At 37.7% G+C, this 23,373-nt stretch overlaps 1 protein-coding gene across 1 annotated transcript in view; it reads left to right on the forward strand.

Annotated features, from left to right (window-relative positions):
* PTPN22 (protein tyrosine phosphatase non-receptor type 22) overlaps positions 1–20,127 on the forward strand; it is a 35,639-nt gene extending 15,512 nt beyond the window's left edge. Inside the window, exons 5-21 of the mRNA XM_060689720.2 lie at positions 684–722; positions 1,209–1,280; positions 1,376–1,438; positions 1,815–1,957; positions 3,027–3,093; positions 3,481–3,558; positions 4,266–4,358; positions 5,495–5,571; positions 6,967–7,724; positions 12,326–12,424; positions 12,547–12,677; positions 13,160–13,187; positions 15,226–15,312; positions 16,401–16,501; positions 17,293–17,323; positions 18,924–19,001; positions 19,972–20,127. Of these exons, the coding sequence (XP_060545703.2) occupies positions 684–722; positions 1,209–1,280; positions 1,376–1,438; positions 1,815–1,957; positions 3,027–3,093; positions 3,481–3,558; positions 4,266–4,358; positions 5,495–5,571; positions 6,967–7,724; positions 12,326–12,424; positions 12,547–12,677; positions 13,160–13,187; positions 15,226–15,312; positions 16,401–16,501; positions 17,293–17,323; positions 18,924–19,001; positions 19,972–20,036 (2,010 nt within the window). The 3' untranslated portion in view covers positions 20,037–20,127. The remainder of the gene's footprint in view (positions 1–683; positions 723–1,208; positions 1,281–1,375; positions 1,439–1,814; positions 1,958–3,026; positions 3,094–3,480; positions 3,559–4,265; positions 4,359–5,494; positions 5,572–6,966; positions 7,725–12,325; positions 12,425–12,546; positions 12,678–13,159; positions 13,188–15,225; positions 15,313–16,400; positions 16,502–17,292; positions 17,324–18,923; positions 19,002–19,971) is intronic.
* The last annotated feature ends 3,246 nt before the right edge of the window (positions 20,128–23,373 follow it).

A 23,373-nucleotide genomic window follows, 5' to 3' on the forward strand; every position in this document is an offset into this window, starting at 1 on the left:
TCATTTCATATCTGAACCTGAGAATCTGGTAGTAATCGCTGTCTGATAAGATTGGTTGCCTGTGTTCCAATTATTTGTATTCTAGCTTGGCTACCATGAATATTTCATTTCTTAATTGCATTCATGGATAGACGCAGCAGGGGAGTGAACTTTTTTATATACAGTATATTGTTCTTGGAATGTTTATATTCTGCAGTTATTCTTCTTCCAGCTGTAACATATATGGACAATATATAATGGATGATTGTCAGCAATGAAAGGAGGCTGGAATCAACAATCTAAAATGTTTTACAGTAAAATTGTGGAGTTAAAATACTTCAGCTCTAAATTCTTCAAAATCTCCAAATTAAAAAATGATAAGTGACTTAGGGAAACTAAGTAAATATGTTGAACTTTTAATTTTGTTTTATTTCCAAATATATATATCTTTCTTCATTTATAATATAACTACCTACTTATATATCTACTGCCTATTTTCTTCAAAGGATACTTGAATACAATGGCAGCTTTTGAACCACAGTATTGGAAATAACATTTTGTGCTTCTTTTGCTATATATCAAATCGTATGCTGCTTTCAGCTGCATCTTAAAATGATCTTGTTTGGAACTTTTTAAACAACAGTATGCTTTTGTACGTGCCAGTTTCCCAATAACATTCAGATACTTCTTTTTAATCTCTCCAGATCATTGTCATGGCTTGCATGGAATTTGAAATGGGAAAGGTAGGTATTACAGCAAAAGGTAACATACCACAGCATGGAAAATTTTGGTTCAGTAATGTCTGAGCTGCTCCTCTCCCAGACCTCATTCCACATGGCATTTCTTACATTCAGTCCCTATAATGAACTGCAGAGTGTATGTACTGCATTTCCACAACTGACACTTTCTTTGTGTAGATGAAGCTAACCTTGAGTCTTTTTACGATCACATTTATTGCATGATCCATCTGAAAACTTTCCTCACGTCTGTTCAGCACATGGCACAGGTTTTCTTTTACGAGAATAAAAGAGAAAGTAGAATAAAATCTGCCAAGACTACAGCTATAGATACAACCTTATTCTGCAATAGGTATTCCCAAGGTCTTTTCATCTCACCTCTGAACAGCAACATCAGACAGATCTGTTTTTCCTAAAAAGAAAAACCAATTGTGGACTTGGGTGAATATCAGAGAACAGATGGCTAGAGTCTCTTGTTTATCTTCCCAACAGAAAAAATGTGAACGTTACTGGGTTGATGTGGATGAATCCCCATTGCAGTTAGGCCCTTTCTTCATTATCTGTGTAAGTATGTTGTTTTCCATTGGAATTCATATGCTGAACTCTGCTTTGCGGAAATAAATGTCATTTAAATATGTTTTTGGTTTGCTTCTCTTCAGGAGGCGGAAGAAAAAAGACAGGACTATGTGATTCGCAAGTTGAAAGTGAAAGTGAATGACAGTGTAAGTGTGGGATGCTCCAGGATATATGCTGACTTTCTGGGAGACTATCGTGGGAAAGTATAATGCACCATTTTCTCTGATATATTTCTGTGAATATTTTGTGATTCCTGTATGCCCTTTAAAGGGTGCGTTTTAGGGATATGAAAAACCAACAAGATTCTAACAGAAACTATGCATGTACCTGCAGAAAGGTGATGGATTTCTTTTTCCTGGTGCATAAGAAAGGTTTAAGCAATTCTGTACAGGTGCACATTAATATTTCTTTTACCCTATAAGTTCAGTTTGCAATCTGCCTCAAGGGTTAGGACAAGTTAATTGGGAAACACCCATGTTACACTAATTCCTATAAGTTCCTTGTTTTGGATGTCTTTTCTAGGAAATCAGAAGCGTCTACCATTTTCATTATAAAAATTGGCCAGACCATGATGTTCCATCTTCAATCAACTCTATTTTTAAGTTCATAAATGAGATGCATTGCTACCAAGCAAACCATGATGTACCTATCTGTGTACACTGCAGGTAAAATTGCTTGAAAGCAGAAACCGTTTTAACTTCAAGAGAGCAGAATTGTTCTATAATTCTTTTTGAATATGAATATACATACATACAGGTAAAAGAAGGAAGAAACGATCTATTAGCTATTAGAGACAATTCAGGGTTGTGTGTGTGTGTTTTTTCTTTTTGGAATGCTGATGTGTCTTTTAAATTAAGCCCTGAACTCCCTGCAAATTGATTAAAAGTACTCAATCATGGGAGTAATAGGGACCCAACATCATATGTCCAAAAGAGAAGTTATTATGTGTTATACCAATTTAAACTCCATAGGAGTTTATTATGTGCAACTGCATGTTTGCAGTGTGATTTCCATGTTTTTTTTCCTCTGAAGCATCAGGCACTATTGTTGCTGGAGCTGATCACTAAGGGTCCAATAAAAAACAATTAACTTGAATAACAAATTCAAATGCAAAGTAATATCTTTATTTGCCCAAGCTGAAATGCCATCTTTGCTATAGTCATAGATGTTTGGCAGATTTACGTGATACGTTGCCTTTATAATGCCCAAGCTGAATTACATAAAAATAAACAAATACAGTCATTTTAAGGTTGTGGCTAGAAACCTTCCCTTACATAGAAAGGTTTTGATGATGGTGATGATAAAATATACGAACTAAATTTCAGTAGAGATATCTGGTACTTTCAATCAAATACCCTGTTTCCCTGAAAATAAGACATCCCCTGTTAATACGCCCAATTGGGCTTTTGAGCGCATGCGCTAAAATAAGCATCCCCCAAAAAATAAGCCTTTCCTGAAAATATTTAAACACAGAGCTGGAAAACAGGTAAAATGGCAAGAGGAGCCCCATCTTGCTCCATGCGCCCCAAAATAATAAGACCTCCCCAAAAATAAGGCCAAGCATTTATTTCAGGGTTCAAAAAAATATAAGACAAGGTCTTATTTTGGGGAAAACATGGTAGTAGATCTGAAGTACATTAAAAGATTTCAGAGAATTCTGAACATTGGTTGAAGAACCTACAGTGAGAATAAATTATTATCATTGTTCATTTAGCAATTTGTCATGTCTTTCAGTGCGGGCTGTGGACGAACAGGAGTGATATGTGCCATTGATTATACTTGGACTTTGCTAAGAGACAGTGTGAGTGCTTCCATATTGTCTATTCATGGCAGGAAATACCTAAAGTTATAATTTAATTTTCATGCTACTTGCTATGTGGCTGCTATTCCAGAAGAAATCAATTTTTTTTTCAACAAATTGACCTATAGTTGTGACAGGAATAATGACTTATCAGTGAGTCTTTCCGTAATATGCAGTGCAAGTTCTTTAATGCAGGGGTTTCCAACCTTGGCCACTTTAAGACTTGCAGACTTCAACTCTCAGAATTCCCCAGCCAGGCTAGCTTGGGGAATTCTGACCAAGACCAAGGTTGGAAACCCCTCTTTAATGAGTATTCAATGGACAGATTGCATAGCTGGGTCTTTCAAATGACCAATGCCTTCTCTGTTTTTTTTTTTTCCTCTGAAGATTCTACCAATGAACTTCAGTATTTTTAATATGATTCAGGAAATGCGCACGCAGAGACCTTTGGTGGTACAAACTCAGGTATGTCCAGACAATTTGGTTTCTTTATACAATGCCAAGCAGTAGTAATGTTTCAGTTAACTGTGCGTTGTACAATACTTTACACCGTTTTTTCTATTAAAAGCACTCAAAGAAGTGAAGAAACTTATTTGTCCTGTAAAGATGTTGCTGTGCTGTAAGAAAATCTTGTGTGTGACAGTAATGATTTTTTTAATACTAGGGGCCTCTTGGGGCTACATCAAAGAAGCAGGTGTTGACGCTTTCAGAAAAAGGGAGAGAAAAGTGCAAGTTATTTAAATGCGCTTTGATAATGTGCCATGAAGACATTTGCCAGACTGGTTGCTTGAACAGCATATAGTCCTTCAAATGCAAATCATTTCTCAAAATGATATGCCACCGTCGCTTGAACTTATGTCCTCATCCTCATTCTCTGCTCATGTTTTACTAGTATATAAGCCACTGGCCCAGAAATGAAGCAGAGCAGGAACTGCAATTTTCTCTTCTGTCTTGCCAAATCTAAGCACAACACCCAATCATAGGTGCTTTTTAAAGGGATTCCCCCAACTTCAATTTGGGAAGTATAATCAGTGCTCCTAAGATCAGATGCTAGAACTCATAAATGTATCTGTCTGAACTTACTTATGTTAAGACAGCCAGACTTGTGATGTAGAGAAATGAATATGCAGTTGTGACATTTTTCCACATGACTCATGGCTGCTATTTTTCAGGGTCAGTATAAGTTGGTCTATGATGCAGTGATCGAACTCTTTCAAAGGCAGATTGAAGCATTCGCCAGTCATTCTGATCCTGTTGTTATAGAGGTAAGCCTTCCTGCCGGCTCTAATTGCAAATAAAGTTAATGTGACTGTTTTTCCAGAAGACTACTGCGAAGTCCTTATCTATATTTCAAGCTCAATATCACATGCACTCAGGTCTGTATTCTTCCTAATCCTCTTTGCAATTACCGGGTTTCCCCAAAAATAAGACCCTGTCTTATATTTTTTTGAACCCTGAAATAAGCGCTTGGCCTTATTCCCATGCGCTCAAAAACCGGATTGGGTTTATTAGCAGGGGATGTCTTATTTTGGGGGAAACAGGGTACTTTTGGTCTAAAGTGTGATAACAAGCAATCTAAGCTAAAATGAAATTTCATAACTATTCTGGGAACATTGAAATCCCAAAGTGAGCTTAATAAGGCAGCATGTTTTATTTAAGACAAAGATATAGCCATCAAGCATTACACTAAAATAGGAAATAAATGAGCAGCTGGAATTTTCACCCAAGATGAGAAAAGCCCTCTCCAGTTACTTAAAACTTAATTACTTCAGCTTGGATGTAGATTGACTGACACCTGTCCCCTTCTCTCTTGGATTTCAGTCCTGCCATTGTGCCATTTTGGCAGCATGGTTTTCTTAACTGATCAAGTTTCCCTTTTGATTTGTTTCCTGGTTTTCTTCATAAAGTATTATATTGTTGTTATGGTGGTAAGTAACAGTCTTTAATTAGCCATATGAGTTTTAGACAATGAGTTACAGTAATTAAATTTGTTGGAGAGTTATGTCAGCCTATGATAATCCAAATCCATTGGATTGCAAATTATAACAAATTATAATTTGTTTTATTGCTGTGGAACAAAAACTTGATTGTTCTGTTTTTAGGTGATATCTTCATGTACTGCAGTAACAGGCATGGTACTTATCCACTAAGTAGTGGATAATGCTTTTTAGCATAAAGGCCATATTTTATTCCTTTATTCTGACATCAATCTTGCCACTTTGATGGAGGATTTCTGGGACTGAAAATGTCTTTATTAGCTAGCAGAAGGAGATATGAGAAGCAACTCTCTTTTGCTTGATAGAGAAATCTTAATAATGTAATAAGTGATAACTGTTTTTGTTTGGGCTGTGACTAAGAAGTGAGTCTTGACTCATAACCTGAACTTTTGTATCTTTTGCAGACCGGAATAAACCGTCCTGTAGCCAATATATCTCAGGATCCAAATAGGGAAAAGTCTTGTATAAAACAATCAAACAGGTAAAATAGATATTATTCTTTAACGCAGCACAAAATCTGGATAGAATTAAGGACTTTGGAGAATTTAGTACTAAAAAGATTTACCTGAAATCAGTTTCACTGAATTGATTGGAACCTCTACACTGTAAATCTCACGAGTTTCAATTGTGGAGCTGAGTTCTCTCACAGTTCTCTTCAATTCTCTCTCACTGAACCAAGACATGAACATAAGTCATTTATTTTTGTACTAGTACATTTGAACTCATAACTATTTCTTAACTACAGAGTAAATAAACTGATTCTGGCCCAATCATCCATCACTATGTAATTTTCCTTAGAGAAATGGGTAAACAGCATGCATATCAGTGGCTATTAGCTGTGGTTACTAGATGAAATCTTGAGAATATTAGTCTATTTCCAGACTCTCATTTTTTTCAGTCCTCAGTTCCTCAAAAGCAGATCAGTAATATGCTGAGAACCACATTCTTGTGGCTTAACTAGGGGAAGAGAAAGCAGCCAGGAGTTAGTATGAAGAAGGAGTTCCTACCAATTAGAGAATGGATCACACATAACCTTTTCAGAATTAGTGCTTCAAATGAGAAGTCCAATTTCATTGAGCGTCAGGTACAGCTCAGCCAGCAGTAAATTCACCTGGTATCCGTTATTACTTGGAGTCATGAGATCAGACATAACAACAACTAATTCTGAAAATAAAAATGCTAGGAGTTGCTGAATGGACTTGTTTAAGCAATAAGATAGGCAAGATTCTAAATTAGTTGGATTTTGTTCTGGATTTTCTTACAGGGAGGCATCACTTGGGGGCGTCTGAAAGGGGAATCTTATGGTAAAGAATCCAGTAGAAAAAAGAAATGCAATCAAGGCAAATTCATGACAAAAATTTAATGTTATTTGAATGCAATTCAATTTAATGAAAATGAAATATAGTTAATATGATGGCTCACCATATATTTAATTTCCTTTTTCAATATTAAAAACTAAATATTGGCATTTAGCAGCCTTAAATTAGAAAGAAGTAAGTATTCTAATGGAAAAATTCTGAAAATATATTGAAGTGGCCACAACATTGACAGAAGTTCAGAATATGTAACATAAAGCTTTTCCTGCACATTGCCCATTTTAAAAAATATTCAATTACCATTTAGAATAACAGAGTTAGAAGGGACCTTGGAGGTCTTCTAGTCCAACCCCCTGCTTAGGCAGGAAACCCTATAGCATTTCAGACAAATGGTTATCCAATCTCTTCTTTAAAACTTCCGGTGTTGGAGCATTTACAAGTTCTGGAGGCAAGTTGTTCCACTGACAGTTAGTTCTAATTTCTGTCAAATTTCTCCTTAGTTCTAGGTTGCTTCTCTCAGTTCTAGGCTGCTTCTCTCAATTACATAATCTCTCTTGCAGTTCTGTACAAGAGCATCAGGATAAATCTCGGTGTCCCAATTGTGCCACACAAAGCTTAAACATCCTTGATCGAAACAGAGATGGTGCTTCTTTGGTCAGGCCAGCACTTTCTGTTGGAGCATTGAACCCTACTGCTGGCAGAAACACAGGATGGGATTCTTGGTTGGCAAAACAGCCACTCCACAAACATCGCAGTTTGGACTTCAGTTATTGTTTTTCAGTTGATCGGCTTCTCACTGTGGAAATGGATGATAAAACTGGGAAGGGCTTAGATACCAAAGTGCACCCTATCCAGACCGAATCTACTCCTTTTCAATCAGTTTCACAGAAAACACTGCAGCCATTGACAAAAATGGATTCAGAATCTGGCCAGTGTGGAGGCTTTCAACTTGATTCAAACCTTTCAAAAAAGCTGACAAACAATGCCCCACACTACAAGCGCAAGGATTTATGCCACGAGGAGTGCATATGGTCATCAGAGGACTACATAGAGTCATCAGAGGACTACATAGAGTCATCAGAGGACTACATAGAGTCATCAGAGGACTGCATAGGGTCATCAGAAGACCCCTACTTTTACACTCTCTCATCAGAAGAACTATGCGTCCCAGCATATCCTGCTCTCAATTCCCTTAGAACAGTTCCTTCACCTTCTGCTGTGGCCTTTACAGGCCAGGCTTTGGAGAGCTCAGAGGCCAGCTACCCATTGTTCAACCCTCCAGCCCAGGATACTCGTCCTTTGGATGCAGTCTGCCACAGTAAGTTTATACAAGGTTGCAGCATTATTTCCATTCTGCCATTTATATGCTGCTCAATTCCAAGAAGCTCTGAGCATCTTATAAATTTAAAAAATAAAATAAAATTACTAAAGAATAAAAGTAATTGAACTCCTAAACCAGAGGTCTTCAAATTTGGCAGCTTTAAGACTTGTGGACTTCAACTCTCAGAATTCTCTGTACATAGCTGGCTGGAGAATTCTGGGAGTTGAAGTCCACAAGTCTTAAAGTTGCCAAGTTTGAAGACCTCTGCCCTAAACCAATAGCAATCATAACCATAAATATACCAAGGGAAATAGTCTTAGCAGCAGTAATTGTTTGCTACAGGAAAAGAACTCATCATAGCATCAATTTCCAAAGGCTTTTTAAAACAATTATGGTTTGGCGCTAACCTGACTTCAGGTGAAGCACTGTTCCAAAGAAGGGACAGGTACATCCTCGTGGTTCTCAGGGATATCAGAGGATGCTGATAGTTGATAACCGTCCCTACTGGGTCTTACTGGATAGGCAAAAATGCTGGGAGAAAATTTATCCAGGATCCAAGCCATATATGGCTTCAAAGCTGACAATCTGCATCTTGAATTACACCCAGTTGCAACTGTCAACTAGTGAAACTCTTGCAGTTGTAGTGTTACTTGGGGAAGTTGGGTGGTGCCCTTAACTAGAGCCATTGTATTCTACACGAGCTGTAGCTTCTGGGTTTCTTCAAAGGCAGCAGATAATATGGGAGTTGTGCAAAAGTCTTCTTCAATCAGGAGTCTTTTTCTCAACAGAACTACAGCTTTCAGGTGTTGAGATAGCATCTCTGTTTGACTCAGGATTGAGATATCCATCAATGTATCATCCATAAATGATGGTACATCAATGTATCATCAGTTTTACTTCAGCAATATGTGGAATGTAAATTATGAAATTTTAGTGACTGAGTTCCCAGATTACAATTTAGCATAGGTCAGCCCAGCCACAAGCTCTCCAATTTTGTGAGAAGCAACTTTTAAAGCCATGACTGATCCCAAACCTTTTGCATCTAAGATGTGTTGTTCTACTGAGCAATGGTTTCTTTTTTTGGTAGTGTTATTAGAAGTCAGGAAGATCCTGCTGATGCAGCCTACCAGACTTATGACTGACAAAGTAGATTAACTGAATGAATTCTTACCCTAATTGAGTGACAAGCAGATGATATCTGATCCAATGCCAGAAGATGACCTCTTCTTCCAGAGGCTTCCTGTAGATGTTGAAGAGGAGAGTGAAAGAGTAGAGCCTTTTGGTTCTACACAGAGAATCACTTTAGGACATGATCTTTCTTACCCTTTCTTTACTCAGAGAAAGTGTAGCCCATAGAAATGGTCCATTAGGATACATGACTGATTATATCCAAACATTTAACAAATAAGACAAGGAAGTGTTACCAACTGAGATATGGTGTACAGATTGGTTGTATAAAATGAGGAGGCTTTGATATTGTATAGCTGGTAAACCTGTTCTTTCCTAATACATCTTTTATGTTTGAATTCTGAATGTGATGCAGAAAATGCTTAGGTTCCAGAGTTTACATGATAGTCAAGAGATATCAGAGCAAGAGCACTTAAACTTATACTGCTTCACAGTGCTTTATAACCGTCTGTAAGTAGTTTACAATGTCAGCATATTGCCCTCAACAATCTGGGTCCTCATTTTACTGACCTCAGAAGGATGGAAGGCTGAGTCAACCTTGAGCTTGGTGAGATTCAAACTGCCAAACTACTGGCAGCCGGCAGTCAGCAGAAGTAGCCTGCAGTATTGCATTCTAACCACTGTGCCACCATGCAGTGGTTAGAATGCAGATAGAGAACACAATATTCAGACCCCTCTTTTGAAATTAATTTTGATAAGCATAAATATTAGGAATCTAAGTAGAAACCTAATAGTTTTTCTTTAAGGAAAATTTACACTGCTTTGAGTCTTTTTCTTCAATGTATATATTGGCAATTTCTTAAAGTGTCATTTGTAATATGGCTAAGCATAATGAGCAAAATCATACATAAGTACATATTTTATTATTGCCATGGACCAAATTCATACATACATAAACTATAGCCATAAAAGAGATTACATATGATGGAACTTGGGTACATACATTAATCATATCCCACCGTAATATGATCAGTTCCAAATGTCAAAGTATTGTATTGTGCAACTCCTTATGTCAATTTTTGGGTTCCATTAACAACAACGAAAGAATTGAGGCCTTTGAACTAGGGTGCTAGAGAAGACTGTCTGCTCTTTAGAAGGGTAGATCCTGAAGATAAAACTCAAATACTTTGGCCACCTAATGAGAAGAAAGGACTCACTGGAGAAGAGCCAAAAGAGGGAAAGATTGAGGGCAAAAGAACAAGGGGACGACAGAGAATGAAGTGGCTGGATGGAGTCACTGAAGCAGTAGGCGTGAGCTTAAATGGACTCCAGAGGATGGTGGAGGACAGGAAGGCCTGGAGGAATGTTGTCCATACAGGTCGCAAAGGGTTGGACACGACTTTGCAACTAACAAAAAACAAAACAAACAAACAAAAAACCCACCACAATCCCCCCCCATAAATATAAAATTCATGTGGGTCAGTGGTGGGTTGCTACCAGTTCGCCCCGAATCAAGCAAACTGATAGCAGCTGTGGTGGCGGGAGGCTCCACCCACCCACCTGGATTTCTATGCGCAAAAACATTGCACACGTGCCTGCGCACCCACAAGCGAACCAGTAGAGACGGGATTTGAATCCCACTACTGATCTGGGTGGCCTGGTACATTTGCTGCTAGAAACTTGTAATAGCCTTAGCTGAATATCAGACTAAAACCTGCAATGTAAGGACACATGTTCTGTCAATTTGATCTCCTTCCCCATCCCCAATTTGCACAGGGAAAGTTCTGACTAATATCAATAAATGAATTGATTTTACTTGTACAACTGTTATGCCATAGCCAATTAATAAATTAGAGAATAATTAAAAGAATAAGGTAAAGGGAGAAATAAAAAAGAGAAAGTACTCCATTAAAAAAAAAAGACAATAACAAGCACAAAACATACTTTCTCATGGCCTAAGTTACAGAAGCCAACACAGACAAATTTCTATTGACATTTGGCTGCAGACCAGGTAAAACTGGCTGAAGTATTTACTATTTTTTCTTTGTGTGATGACAACAGGAAACTGAGTTGTAACAAAGAGGCCATTGAGGCTTGGAGAGAGGGTGAAGGGAGGGTGGGAGGGAGGGAGAGAGAGAGAGAACAGAATTTTTCCCTAGTGTTCTGCAGAAATAAAACAGTGAAGCAAAGAATTGAAATCCTTCATCACAATTTGCTCCATATGACAAAAAGCAGATGATATAAGTACAGAAGCAAGAAATGATTCTATAATCCTTATGTGTGGAAAAAAGTTCTGAGGTGGAAAGAACTGGAATAATTTTTCAGCAGATACCTATTCGGAATACAGCGTAGGTAGCTCTTCCATCTGAATTTTTAATACCCAGAATTTAGTGAGTTGAAATAAATTATTCCAGGAGAACTGGCTAATGATAATCAGTAATAAACATGGAAAAATCATATTTAATTTCTCCCTTGATTAATATTTAAGAAGCATGCATATGCAGGGCAATTAAAGTTTGCAAATTTTTCTGTTTTAAACGATTAGCTCTAGTGCCATCTAGTGGTCACAAAGGTATATTAAAGTACACAAGTTAACTGCTTTTATATTTTGGCAGCACTGTATAATAATGTCTAACATTTTTATATTAGAAATTAGAAGAGTTGTTTGAAAATGTGAACAGACTCCAATAAGTGTCTGGCATTTTAGAGACAATAAATATTGCTGTTCAAAGTAGAAGCAGATATAGAGTGCTAGCTAGTAGCTTGTGGATACTTCCTAAATATAGATTTACCTAGTGAATGAAATAAGATAATAATCATATTAACTGAATGTGCCTAAGAAATAGCAGCAATAAAAAGCAGTACAAAATGGAAGGAAGAGAGGAACTGTAGCTCAAGGAGGGATACATGGTTTGTGTTGAGAAAGCTCTGTGTTCAGTTTCTGGCATGTCTAGTTTGAAAGAATAGAAGGGCAGAGAGCCCTGTCTTTAAGATCCAGGGGTAGTCAGAAGAGAACACTGATTTAGAACAGCATAGTGCCAAATTTTTAATAACCAAGAATCTATAAACTTATGCTACAATATGAACACTTGACTCTCTTGTGAAGGTTAACCTTGGAGGACCAGCCCACTAGATAGAATTTGGTATTTGGTTTTATTAAATCAGTACTGAAACCAATTATTTTTGTGAAATAGGACTATCAGATCTGTTCTAGAAAAATCCAGAAAACCACTAGAGCAGGGGTCTCCAACCTTGGCAACTGTAAGCCTGGCAGACTTCAACTCCCAGAATTCCCCAGCTTTGCTGGAGACCCCTGCACTAGAGGAAAGCAAGGACTTTGAATTTTCAGTGGTTTTTTTTTTTAAATGCCATCTAGTGATCATTTGGATACTGCTGGCCAGATCTGGCAGAACTTACTAAAAAGGAAGCCCTCTAATCTTCAGGGTTGTTGTTTTTTTTTTAAACTGCAGGTTCTCCCCAGCATGATGAAGATATTCCTCCTCCCCTGCCTGAGAGAACCCCTGAATCTTTTATTGTACTTGGAGAAGAGAATGAGCTCCAGCAATCAGGTAAACGCACCATAGGCCCTTGGGGCAAGATACAACTATTTTCTATTGTTGGAAACTTCTGCTATCTATAAAGTTATTTTAAAAATCACTCAATTTTAATTCCTGGTTTTTATCATTTACAGATAAACCTTTGTTAGCAGTTTCAGATCATCAGCTACCGTCTAAAAACAACAAATCAAAAATCTCTACAGAATGGAGCAGCCTGTCTCAGCTGAGATTTTCTGATGACTCAGTGAGACTGAGACCCAATAAGGTTGGTTTAAACATATTCTGCAGCATTGTTCTACTGAAGACCTGACTTCGGTTGAATAAAGGCTACCTCTGTGACAAACTAGACTGCTATAGATACTGCATCTGAATTCCAGGGGTTGAGACAAAGAGCAGGTTATATTCCCATTGAGTGAAGCAAGGGGTAGCAGAAATCTAGACCTGATGAGCAATTTCTAGAAATTATTCCAGCAGTTGCTCTTTCATATTCTTCTTTCCCAAACGGTCTTAGACCTGGACTTGTGGAATTGGAATTCGAAAAGAAGTTTGAAGGGGTGATTTTTTCAGAATTATCAAATTGCATTGCAGTAAATATGATTGCTTGAAATGTTTCTGTCCTTATCTGCCCATCATCTGCTGATGTTTAAGGCACTGCATTGGGGAACACCAAAATACTCAATAAAAATTAAATACAGTCCTACCAAGATGGGGCAAGATTAAGCATTGTCTCTTTTTGTTCATTTCCAGAGTGGAAAGCTACAGAGGCCTAGATCAGGTACTTTTTCTCCTAATTTTTTAATTAATATACATAACCATTGTTCTTGCTTGCTTTATAATGACTGAAAGTAGGTCTTAGTACATCTCAGTTTTACTCAGGCTACCCTTTATATCAGTGTTTCTTTATTATAAACTAGCTGTACCCGGCCACGCGTTGCTGTGGCCCAGTCTGGTGCTTCCGCTGGGCTAAAAGAGCCAGGCTGAAGTTCTAAAGTCTCCACAAACATTTGGTGGGCATGGCCAACTCGACGTCACTCACTTTCATCAGTCACATGACAGCCCCCGAGCCAGCTGGTGATTAGGGCAGAGAACCGGTTGCTAAAAAACAATGGGAACCACAAAATCCTCCCTCTCTGTCTCCCCCTCTTTGTATTTCTCTGTCTCTCTCTCCCCCTCTCTCTGTCTCTCTCTCTCCCACCCTCTCTATATCTCTGTATGTCTCTCTCCTCCCCCCCGTCTTTCTGTATTTCTCTATGTCTCTCTCTCCCTCTCTCTCTGTTTATCTCTGTCTCTGGCCCAGCCTCTTCTGCATCTCCCGCCATCACCCTTACCTTTTCAGGCCAGGCCTTCACAGCTCTCCGCAGCACAGCAGAACCTCGCCCCCCCCCTCCGTCCTCCCTACACACATGTTCTCTGGGGGCTCGACGGGGAGATGCATAGCAGGGAAGGGAAGGGAAGGGAGGGAGGGAGGAGGTGCGACGGGGGTTCGAGGCTGGTTTGGGGCTTCCCGCCCGAAGGAAGAAAGCGGCAAAGCCAGGAGCCACGCACACCTCACTGGACCCCTGCTGTGCAGTTCTCCTCCCCCGCCTGCCAAGGGCAGGGGAATGATTAAATCCCCCGCTCTTCCAGGAGAAATGAAGGAGGGCCGGCCATGCTCCCTCCTGGCCATTTCCGCCCCCTGAAGCCTCCCCGGAGCCCCCTTTCTGCCAGAGGCCGAAATTTTCATGTAGACTCCGTGAACTGCCAGAGTGCCCACCTGGGAATCAAAGGCAGCGCTGGTCAAAGGCGACCCCGAGGCTCCAGTTGCCTCCATCTCCTGCTCACCGACCGGATTTGCATGGTGCCGGTTAGCGGCTGGTCTTTCTGATCTCGGGGCCCATGGGAGCGCTGGGCCAGGCGTGATTCAGGCCAGGCGAGGGACGGAGGGTTCCCGCTCGGTGGACCCAGGCAGCCTTGTTGCCAGTTGTTCTTTGGAGGGAGCCCTGAGACTGGCTGGTGAGGGGGATGGGCAGCAGTGGTGGGCGAGGCTAGTTCACAGGCCGGCCGGGGGAGAGGGAGGGCAGAGCCAGGCTCGGGACGGCCCCGGCCAGCCCTAGAAGCGCCGGCTGCGAGGGCTTTCCAGCGGGGAGCCAGCAGCCTGCCTGCCGAGCCTGGTGGCAGGATATGGCCCTTGGACATCTCTGCCTTCCAAATGCACAGTTTCTTGAAAGCAATATGGAAAGTCTAAATATAAGGAGCAGAAATCTGTTAAGCGTAATCAGGGCTGGGAGGCTGCCATGTTGGTTTTACGTCCAGCAGATGGCGCTGTTTTTCAATGTTTGTCAATGTCTTTCAATGTTTTCCAATGTTTTTCATGTTTTTACCTGTCACAGGTGTGACATGTATATAATATAGGTATATAAAAACATGCCCGTAGTTGAATGCAACATTGTGTCAAAATCTGAAAGCAATCAGTGAAGAACTTTCGGAGATGTGCGGTTATGTACAAATGGACATTTACATTTTTATTTATATAGACTATATAGTGAAGGTTTTTGTTACAGGTTATTATACAAGATGCTAAATGGGTAAATAGATTATTTGTTTCTGGCATAAAAGAATATCTCAGGGCATGTTTCATTGCATTAAAACATACTCTGATTCTGCAGAATGAGTGAGTCCAGCCACAGCACGTATAGGATTTTTAAATGCATAACTGGAATCTTGTTAAACAGTTGTGATTAATGCTGTTGATAGAACCACAAATGAACCATTGCAGAGCCTTAGGATTGTTAAATGTGAACTAATTTAAATATATCCTTGTTGTATCACCACAGAATTTCACTGGAACCGATCTTCTTCACCGCCTACTCCCCCACTTCCGGAAAGAACTCCTGAATCATTTCTTCTTGCAGATGAGGACTGTAAGTCCCACAGATTTTGTCATCTTGTTATAGTTTTAGATATGTAGGGCTGTTACTTAAAACATCCTCAGTTCAGAAGAAAGGAGAAATTAAAGCAGTTTTGAGAAGATCTAGTTGATAGAAAGAGGTCAGTTGGTAGAAGGAATTTACAACTACAGATGGTAAGGACAACTGAGCATCTGCTTACCCTGTTTCCCTGAAAATAAGCCCTCCCCGAAAATATTTAAATGCATGCGCAGCCTGTCCCCGCCATTTCCTCTGGTTAGGGTTAGGGAGACCGAGCTGGAAATCAGGTAAAATGGCAAAAGGAGCCCCATCTTGCTCCACGTGCCCCAAAATAATAAGACCTCCCCGAAAGTAAGGCCAAGCGCTTATTTCGGGGTTCAGAAAAATATAAGACAGGGTCTTATTTTCAGGGAAACACAAGTAGAAAAATGATTCCCAGCTCCAATTCTTGCTATTTTTTGCATTGTGTTCTTTCAATATTATTAGATAAAGTACTAAATGAATAGAAACGTTCAGGGTTCTTCAGATATGTTGGACTGTAGCCTCTTGTTTGCTTAAGAAAATTAGTTGACCTCCATTTTACTTCATTCCCATATATGCTAAGTTCAAAGCAAAGTGTGACTTCAGCAGTTACATCTTAGTTGGTTTTAAATACTGGAACTGATTTATATGCAAACTGGTTTTTCCGTTCCAATGATACCACCCACATGTATGATCATGTACTGAAATCTCAATGTGATTCTAGCAATATAGAAAATCAATTCAGAGCTATTTTTCATACTTGTGGCAAAGCTGCTGCTATGGTACATATTGGAGTTTGGTAGACAGTTTTACACTTGTCTCTTAGGATGCTTTTCATCCTAACCTACTTTTTAAAATACATCTATTAATGCCTCTGCTGAGAGATGGATTTACATTTTTTATTTTTCACAAACAAATTGGCTGTATTCCTGTAAGTTTAGGTCCTACAGGATTTTTTATCAGTAAAATTGGTTTAATAATATTTTTTTCACAAATACTTTTTTAATATACGGAGAGTTTTTTCCATTGTGTCTTTTTTTGACACTTGTTTCTTTTTATAGCTTGTCCATCTGTTACAAACAATGCAGTGAACCTTGGCAACCTTCAGATTAAATCAACAAAGGAGACAACAAAAGAAGCAGGCAACTTCAGAAGGAGCAAGGTAAGGAAAGTGGGGCTGGTGAAATGCATCATTAATTTAGAAACAGAAAAGCAGGGGTTTTTTTCTCCCATACTTTATACATAATGTAAATCATAGATATTTCAGTTGGGCAGAAGACCAGATGTTTTTACACAATGCAACATTTCTTTTGGTTAGACAAACATCATTTATCCAGGATTTAAGTAAGTGGTTTTTCTTACTGGAAAAGCATAATCTTTTTGGCCCAATTAGGATTTCTTTTGTGACCGTGTTTATTGGATTGGATGTGATTACAAAGTAAGTCCTGAAAGCATTTACTGTGTAGGTTAACAACTGCAATATCACTTGTGGTGATTGGTAGTCCCCATTAATATCCTCATGTGGTTGCATGTCCTGTCTCAGAGACAACAATCCTTCACCGAAGGTGAGATGTATTGTGTTTATTTTTATATCATTAATAAATAATTAGCAATTGCTTCATCTTCTTTTATATTTTTTGATGTATGCATGAATGTCCAAAATAAAGAAACCAACATCCTTTGTTTCTTGCCAATCTTTCTTTTAAATGGGACAACCCTGTGTAGAGCATATTACAGTAATCTTATTCAGAAGGCTCAACTCTCACGAAACTTGGAATATTGATCAATCATCACACTGGGTGTGTTTTAAGAAAGAAAGAAAATTATACTGCATTTCATATTTACTTCTCTTTCCATATTTACACTGTTAGAACTCTACTCCCAAGTGTTAATGATCTTTAGTAATTAGTGTTTTCTTAATACCAATAGAGGACTTTCTCTCTCTCTTTACAGAGTTTGAAAATTTTACGAAATGTGAAAAACTGTAAGTATCTTGAAGAAAGAAACAATTAGCAATATACTTATACAATATCCTTACAAGTATAGAGGATAGCAAATAGTTTACTGGATTAATAAAAACCAACTATCAAATCCCATTGTCTTTCAATGACACAAAAGATACCAAAGGATTTCAGAAACACTGATTAATTAATGCATTGGATGAAAGGCTTCAAATGTAAACTATTAACATGTAACACTTTGTTTTCCCATTCTATTTTAAATATACAGAAAATAGCCAGGAATTATACTGAAATTTAACTTAAAAACACAGTAAATTTTCCATCCAGCCCTTAAAAACTTAACATTTATAGTATGAATTGCGGCCATTATGGTAAACACATACACATTCTAACTGACAGGTTCCTTAGACCTATTTGAGAAAGCACCTTTGGCCTTAATTCATGCATTTAAGAGTGCTGATTCCAAAGCTTAGCTGTATGCATTTGATGATGCAGGCTTCTGCCTACATTTCCCTCGACTAACCCACAATTAATTTCTAAGGTGGTTATGTTCTTGCTGCCATGGATTAATACCGTTTCTCTCCTTGGAGTCATTGCTGATTGTTTGCTACTGCAATGAGACTTAGGCAAAAATTAAAACAGTACATTGAAGTCTGACAAAGAGAAAGCTGAGCATCTTGGAAAGCTTGGCCCAGGACCAAGAGAATTAATGAAATGAAATGAAAGAGGAATAATTCCAAAATCACTAGATTGCTAAAGAGAGAAAAGTCTGTCAGAAGCTTCTGGGATCAGGAGGCAATTGTTTCAGATAAAGCATCAAACAGCAGTTAAGAGTTGACAAGATGTACTTGCAAACCAATCAAATGCCATCCTGTCAGCCATTAGATCCTCCAGAAAGGAAGAAGTGTAAAACAAATTGGCTTTAACGTTAAGTGACAAAGACTCCTGGATTCTATAGTTGTTCTACTATCTTTAGTTGTTAATAAATTTGGGGCTGGGTGTGGCCACATAAGTAGATACTTTAAAAGGATGTAAAAATGAACCATACATACCAATAATAGGTTAACAAAATCCTCAAATACTGTTCCAATCAGTGGCAACTGAAATGTTCTATGGCATCTTTTCCCAATTCAATGATCTCTAACACATCCACACAGGGCCAGATTTGAGAAAACATCCTATAGGTTAATATTTTAGGTTTACTGAAAGAAATTCTGTAACAAATAATTCTGTAGTATTTATTAGGTTTATCCAATTACATGGGGGAACTTTTTCTATGGTTCTTCAAAAGACCCATCTGGAACTTATGTTCCCCTGCTTATGGTAAAAACCATGAGACTAGGTCCACTTCCTTCTGTCATGTAAACTTTTACATAATTACACAGGCATGTCATTATGAAATAAACAATTCGTAATGGACAGAACATCAAAAGAGCACTAGTACCAGTATTAGAATTTTGTCTTACAATATTGCATTCATACTGAGTGGTAAGATTAATGGATATTCTTTTATCTTTCCTATTCCAATTTAAGCAAGACTACCCTTACATCAAGAATCACAATACAGTGCATAAAATCTGTCAGTCTAACTATGACTTACTAAAGACATTTTTGAATTTTTAGGTATTTGGAATCCATCTTCGTTAGTAAACGCTCCGGAGCATAATCAGTCAAATCATCACAGCTCTATTCTGAGTTTTGGTATGCATTTTAAAAAATAAATATGCTTCAATGTTCAATTTACTATGAAGGAAATCCATAGAATACTAAAGACCAAAATTAGAATAGTACCTATCCTAATGTTTTCTTGAATTCTCTAAATTATTACTAAAACTTTCCAGTTGATAGTTTGTAATGCTATCACCAAGATTTCTCATCCTACCATATATAAGGTCATATGCATAAACATTGCAAAGGATGGTCAGAATCCTTTTTACATTTATTAAATATGGTAAGATGTTGGCTTATATTTTCCAATAGTTTTCTCAAATAATATAAAGTGACTGAAAACACCTAGGATTAAATTGAAATGAGAAAATACAGGTGGAGAACTAGGGAAAAATGGCAGACATGTTGACATGAGGAAGGAAAAAAATCCTTTCTGAAAATAGTTCAAAATTCTGCCATATTTGCCCAGATCCAATTTCTAGTCATCCTTAGCCATAGCCAGCAGGTGACTTTGAACCAATCATTTTAACCATACCATCTACCTCACAGCCTTGTTTTGTGGGAAAAAATAGGTAGTAATTCCCTCCGCTCCTAAATGAAAGAGGAAATCACTCAACTCCCAGCAACTTTACTACATAAATTATGAGATGATAGATGTATATAAAACAACTTAATAAATTGTTAGCACCAACCCATACCACCATATGCAAATATTATTGCTACCTTTAAGCATTTTTAAATTTATTTATCTGTACTAGAGGAAGATATTATACATTTATTGCTTAGCTTCAATTTAAAAAAATACTTGATTGCTTTATAATGAACAATACATTTATTATTGCAGTTGTCAAACTGTTTGTTTGGAATAGCTGCACTGTCTCTCACATAGCTTCTGTCAGTGACATGCGTACCCACTAAGGTTTTGCTTCAGATTCACAGAAGATTTATTTTATTTATATAAAATATGATAGTAGTGCTTAATGGTTTAATTTTTTTGTCACAGGCTTTGCAAACCGATTCTCCAAACCCAAAGGACCAAGAAATCCACCATCAAATTGGAATATTTAAGAAGAATTTCTTATCTCTAGTCCTGTAGACTTGCCTTGCTGATGTTTTTTTTGTTTGTTTCCAATAAACAGCATCATTTTGAACAAAAAAACTTGTATTATGGTATTTAGTCTTGTATGCTGCATCTTCTTAGTAAAATTAATATACAATATAATCTCACCTGTCCATCTGATTTGGATTGCATGTCATGCTGAGGAAATGAAATCAGAGAGCTTTTGTGCTACTTCCAATACTTGTTTCCATCAGACAACATCTGGTAAAATTGTTGAACAAACAACACATTGAGATGAACAAAAAATAAATGCCAAGGTTTAAGTAACCTCAGTGTCTTATGGTGTTATCTTAAATCTGCCACTATAGAAATATAAATTGTGTTGCTGTTCTAGAATGGTACCTAGTTTTTAGTAGAAAGGCATGTCATTTGTCATTCATATATTCTGGGTCTATGTCTGTCATGGGGATATGACTTCAGCTCCCCTTGCTTTTGAAACAGATAAGAGATTAGTAAGGCATCTGTCTATATAACTGTTATTTATCAGGAAAGGTACTATGCAGCTGATGGACAGTTCAGCACTTTCAAAATTGATATCAAGTGATTTCTTGTAAGTGAAAATAGGAGCTTCACATTCTGAAGTGCTAGAAATTTCTTCAACAGCAAAGAGCAAAGTTCAGGCTGCCCTCTATTCACTCATTTATTTTCAAGCATATTTTGTAGTGTGTCAAAATACTTGTTTTGATTGCGAGTTCCATTTTGATTTTAGAGAGCAATTACTATTTGAAGATTAAGTCACTTCTCAAAACAGCAGTCTTTATCCTGGAGGTTAAAAATTTAGCATTTGAATCATTTATACCAGCCCTTTCAAAATAAGAAGGTAGGGTTAGAAATAGTTGGTTTAACATATTTTATTGCCTTTTCACTTCTGACTGTTGTGATTTTGTCAATTTTGAGACCAAAAAGTTCTAGGCCTGGTACAGAATCATTGTCCTCCATGGTCAGTGACTGAAGTAAGCGATATAACCTTACTTTACCTATTTTACATAAAGCCTATGGCAGAAGATATTTGTATCACAAAAGAATCAGTTCTCTGAGACAAGCTGTGTGATGCTGGCTGGGATTTATGGGAGCTGAAATTCAATACATGAAGAAGGTACCAAGTTGGAGAAAGATGAGAACAATACTGTATAAAGTGGGGTAAAGTGAGAATAAAATAAAGCCAACACAAGTAATCTTTATATCTATTAAAAATAATCAGAAAACTAAATGAATTGAAACACAGTGAAATTTAAGACATGTATAATAAAGATATACAGTAAATTTATTTATTTATTAAATTTTATTTATTTGAGTACCAGCAAAAGCTTCCATGGTGGTTGTTGTAGTTGTTAGTTGCAAAGTCGTGACCGACCCATCGCAAACCCGGGCCTTCCTGTCCTCTACCATCCCCAGTAGTTCATTTAAGTTCACACTGACTGTTTCAGTGACTCCATCTAGCCACCTCATTTTTCTTTGCCCTCAATCATTCCCAGCATTAGTCTCTTCTCCAGTGAGTCCTTCCTTCTCATTTGGAGGCCAAAGTATTTGATTTTATCTTCAGGATCTGGCCTTCTAAAGAGCAGTCAGGGTTGATCTCCTCTAGGACTGACCAGTTTGATTGCCTTGCAGTCCAAGGGACTCGCAGGAGTCTTCTCCAGCACATTTCCACAAAGTTTAACAACCAAACTCATTTCACATTTATCTCAAAGATGTATAGCACTACAATTAGCATAATCTTCCCTTCAATAGTTAGCTGCTAATGGCATACAAAATTGCCAAAAACTACATTCATGTATTATTATTCCAAACTGATCTCTGATTGATATGGGATTAATTTTCAATTGAAAACAAAACTGTAAATCAGCACTGGATGGCAAGGATTCATTTGGATTACAAACAGAGAATACAGACTGGACTCTCCATGTGAAACTTTAAATTAGAGTACTGGGTTTGGGCTATACAGTGTCTCTATTGTTTTTAAAACATGGGTTTTAACTTGTATCTTTAGTGGAAGGAATCCTGTTATCACAGAACATTTGAATGCCTTTTTGAGAGCTTCCCACTAAAATAATTTGTGTAGTTGCAAGATCGTGTGCATGAATTATATTGCAGAAAGCTCCCATATATTATCTTGGAGCAAATCAGTTGCCAGCAGAGTTTAGAGCAGATCTAGTTAATTCAGCTTGATGCAATGACTGCTGGTCATCCTCTTCTTTTTTCTTCCACCTTTCCCAACATGAGACCTTTGTCCAGCCAGATGGACAATTTGTACAATGTGTTCAAAGTAGGGTAATTTCAGCCAGGTCACTTGTGCTTGGAGCAAAAAACTCAAAAGATTTTGAATTAGATTGCATGGTTATTTACATAACTGTATAGTTATGTATTGAAATTAGACACCATCCACAATAGTTGAGCAACTACCTTATAAGAGTTAATAGTACTTAAAGATTATCTTATGTACAATTTAGCAATTCACAGAAATGCTATCAGAAATAACAAGAAAAGTCATACGTCTGAAAAGGCTATTAAGAAAGAAACAACATCAGGAACAATACCAAAAACAGTTTGTCATTTTCTATCTACCATTCTCTCCCCCACCCCCCAGGCCTATATCTAAAGATTCTTTTAAATCTACAGGGAGATTGCCTAATTTCTTTTCCAGTAATAACAAATGTATTTTAGGTAATTAATATTTAATTTCTCAAATAAAGTATTTTATGCAGTGAAATGCATAATCTTTCTTATACCCTTCATATTAAAAAAGCGCTGAGCTGGAGCTACTATATGTGAACCAAGACAATTGACCTATTTGCAATTTGATTTCTTCTTTGTTATGTAGTATCTTATTATTGTAACAAACTCTTAAAGGCCACAGGCTCTCCATTAATTGAACTGGACTGGGATGCTTCCATCCAAATTAAATTCAGATTTAACTGGAATTCCTATTGGTGCAGATAATCTATTGTTGGATAAGAAGAGTGCCTACCAACCTAAATAATATGTAAATCTTTCTGTTGAGGGATTCATCATTTCTCAAATATCACTCAGTCCATACATTTCCATAAATTTCTATAACTTTTAGGTATTGTCTTTTAATCTCATGAGAAACTGTTTTAGGCATCTGGTAGCATCTTTTCCAATTAACAAATTTTATTAAAAGGCATAAGCTTTTATGAGCTGCTATTCAATTTATCAGAAGCATAGAATGACTATATAGGATTGGTGGGGGGGAGGCAGGTTGGTTGTGCAGTGCAGGTTACAGATCTCTTCCCCTCCCATCTCAGTTTAAATTACAATCAAGCC

This window comes from Pantherophis guttatus, chromosome 3 (assembly GCF_059756535.1).
Source record: "Pantherophis guttatus breed Tessera chromosome 3, ASM5975653v1, whole genome shotgun sequence".
Taxonomy (NCBI): Eukaryota; Metazoa; Chordata; class Lepidosauria; order Squamata; family Colubridae; genus Pantherophis; species Pantherophis guttatus.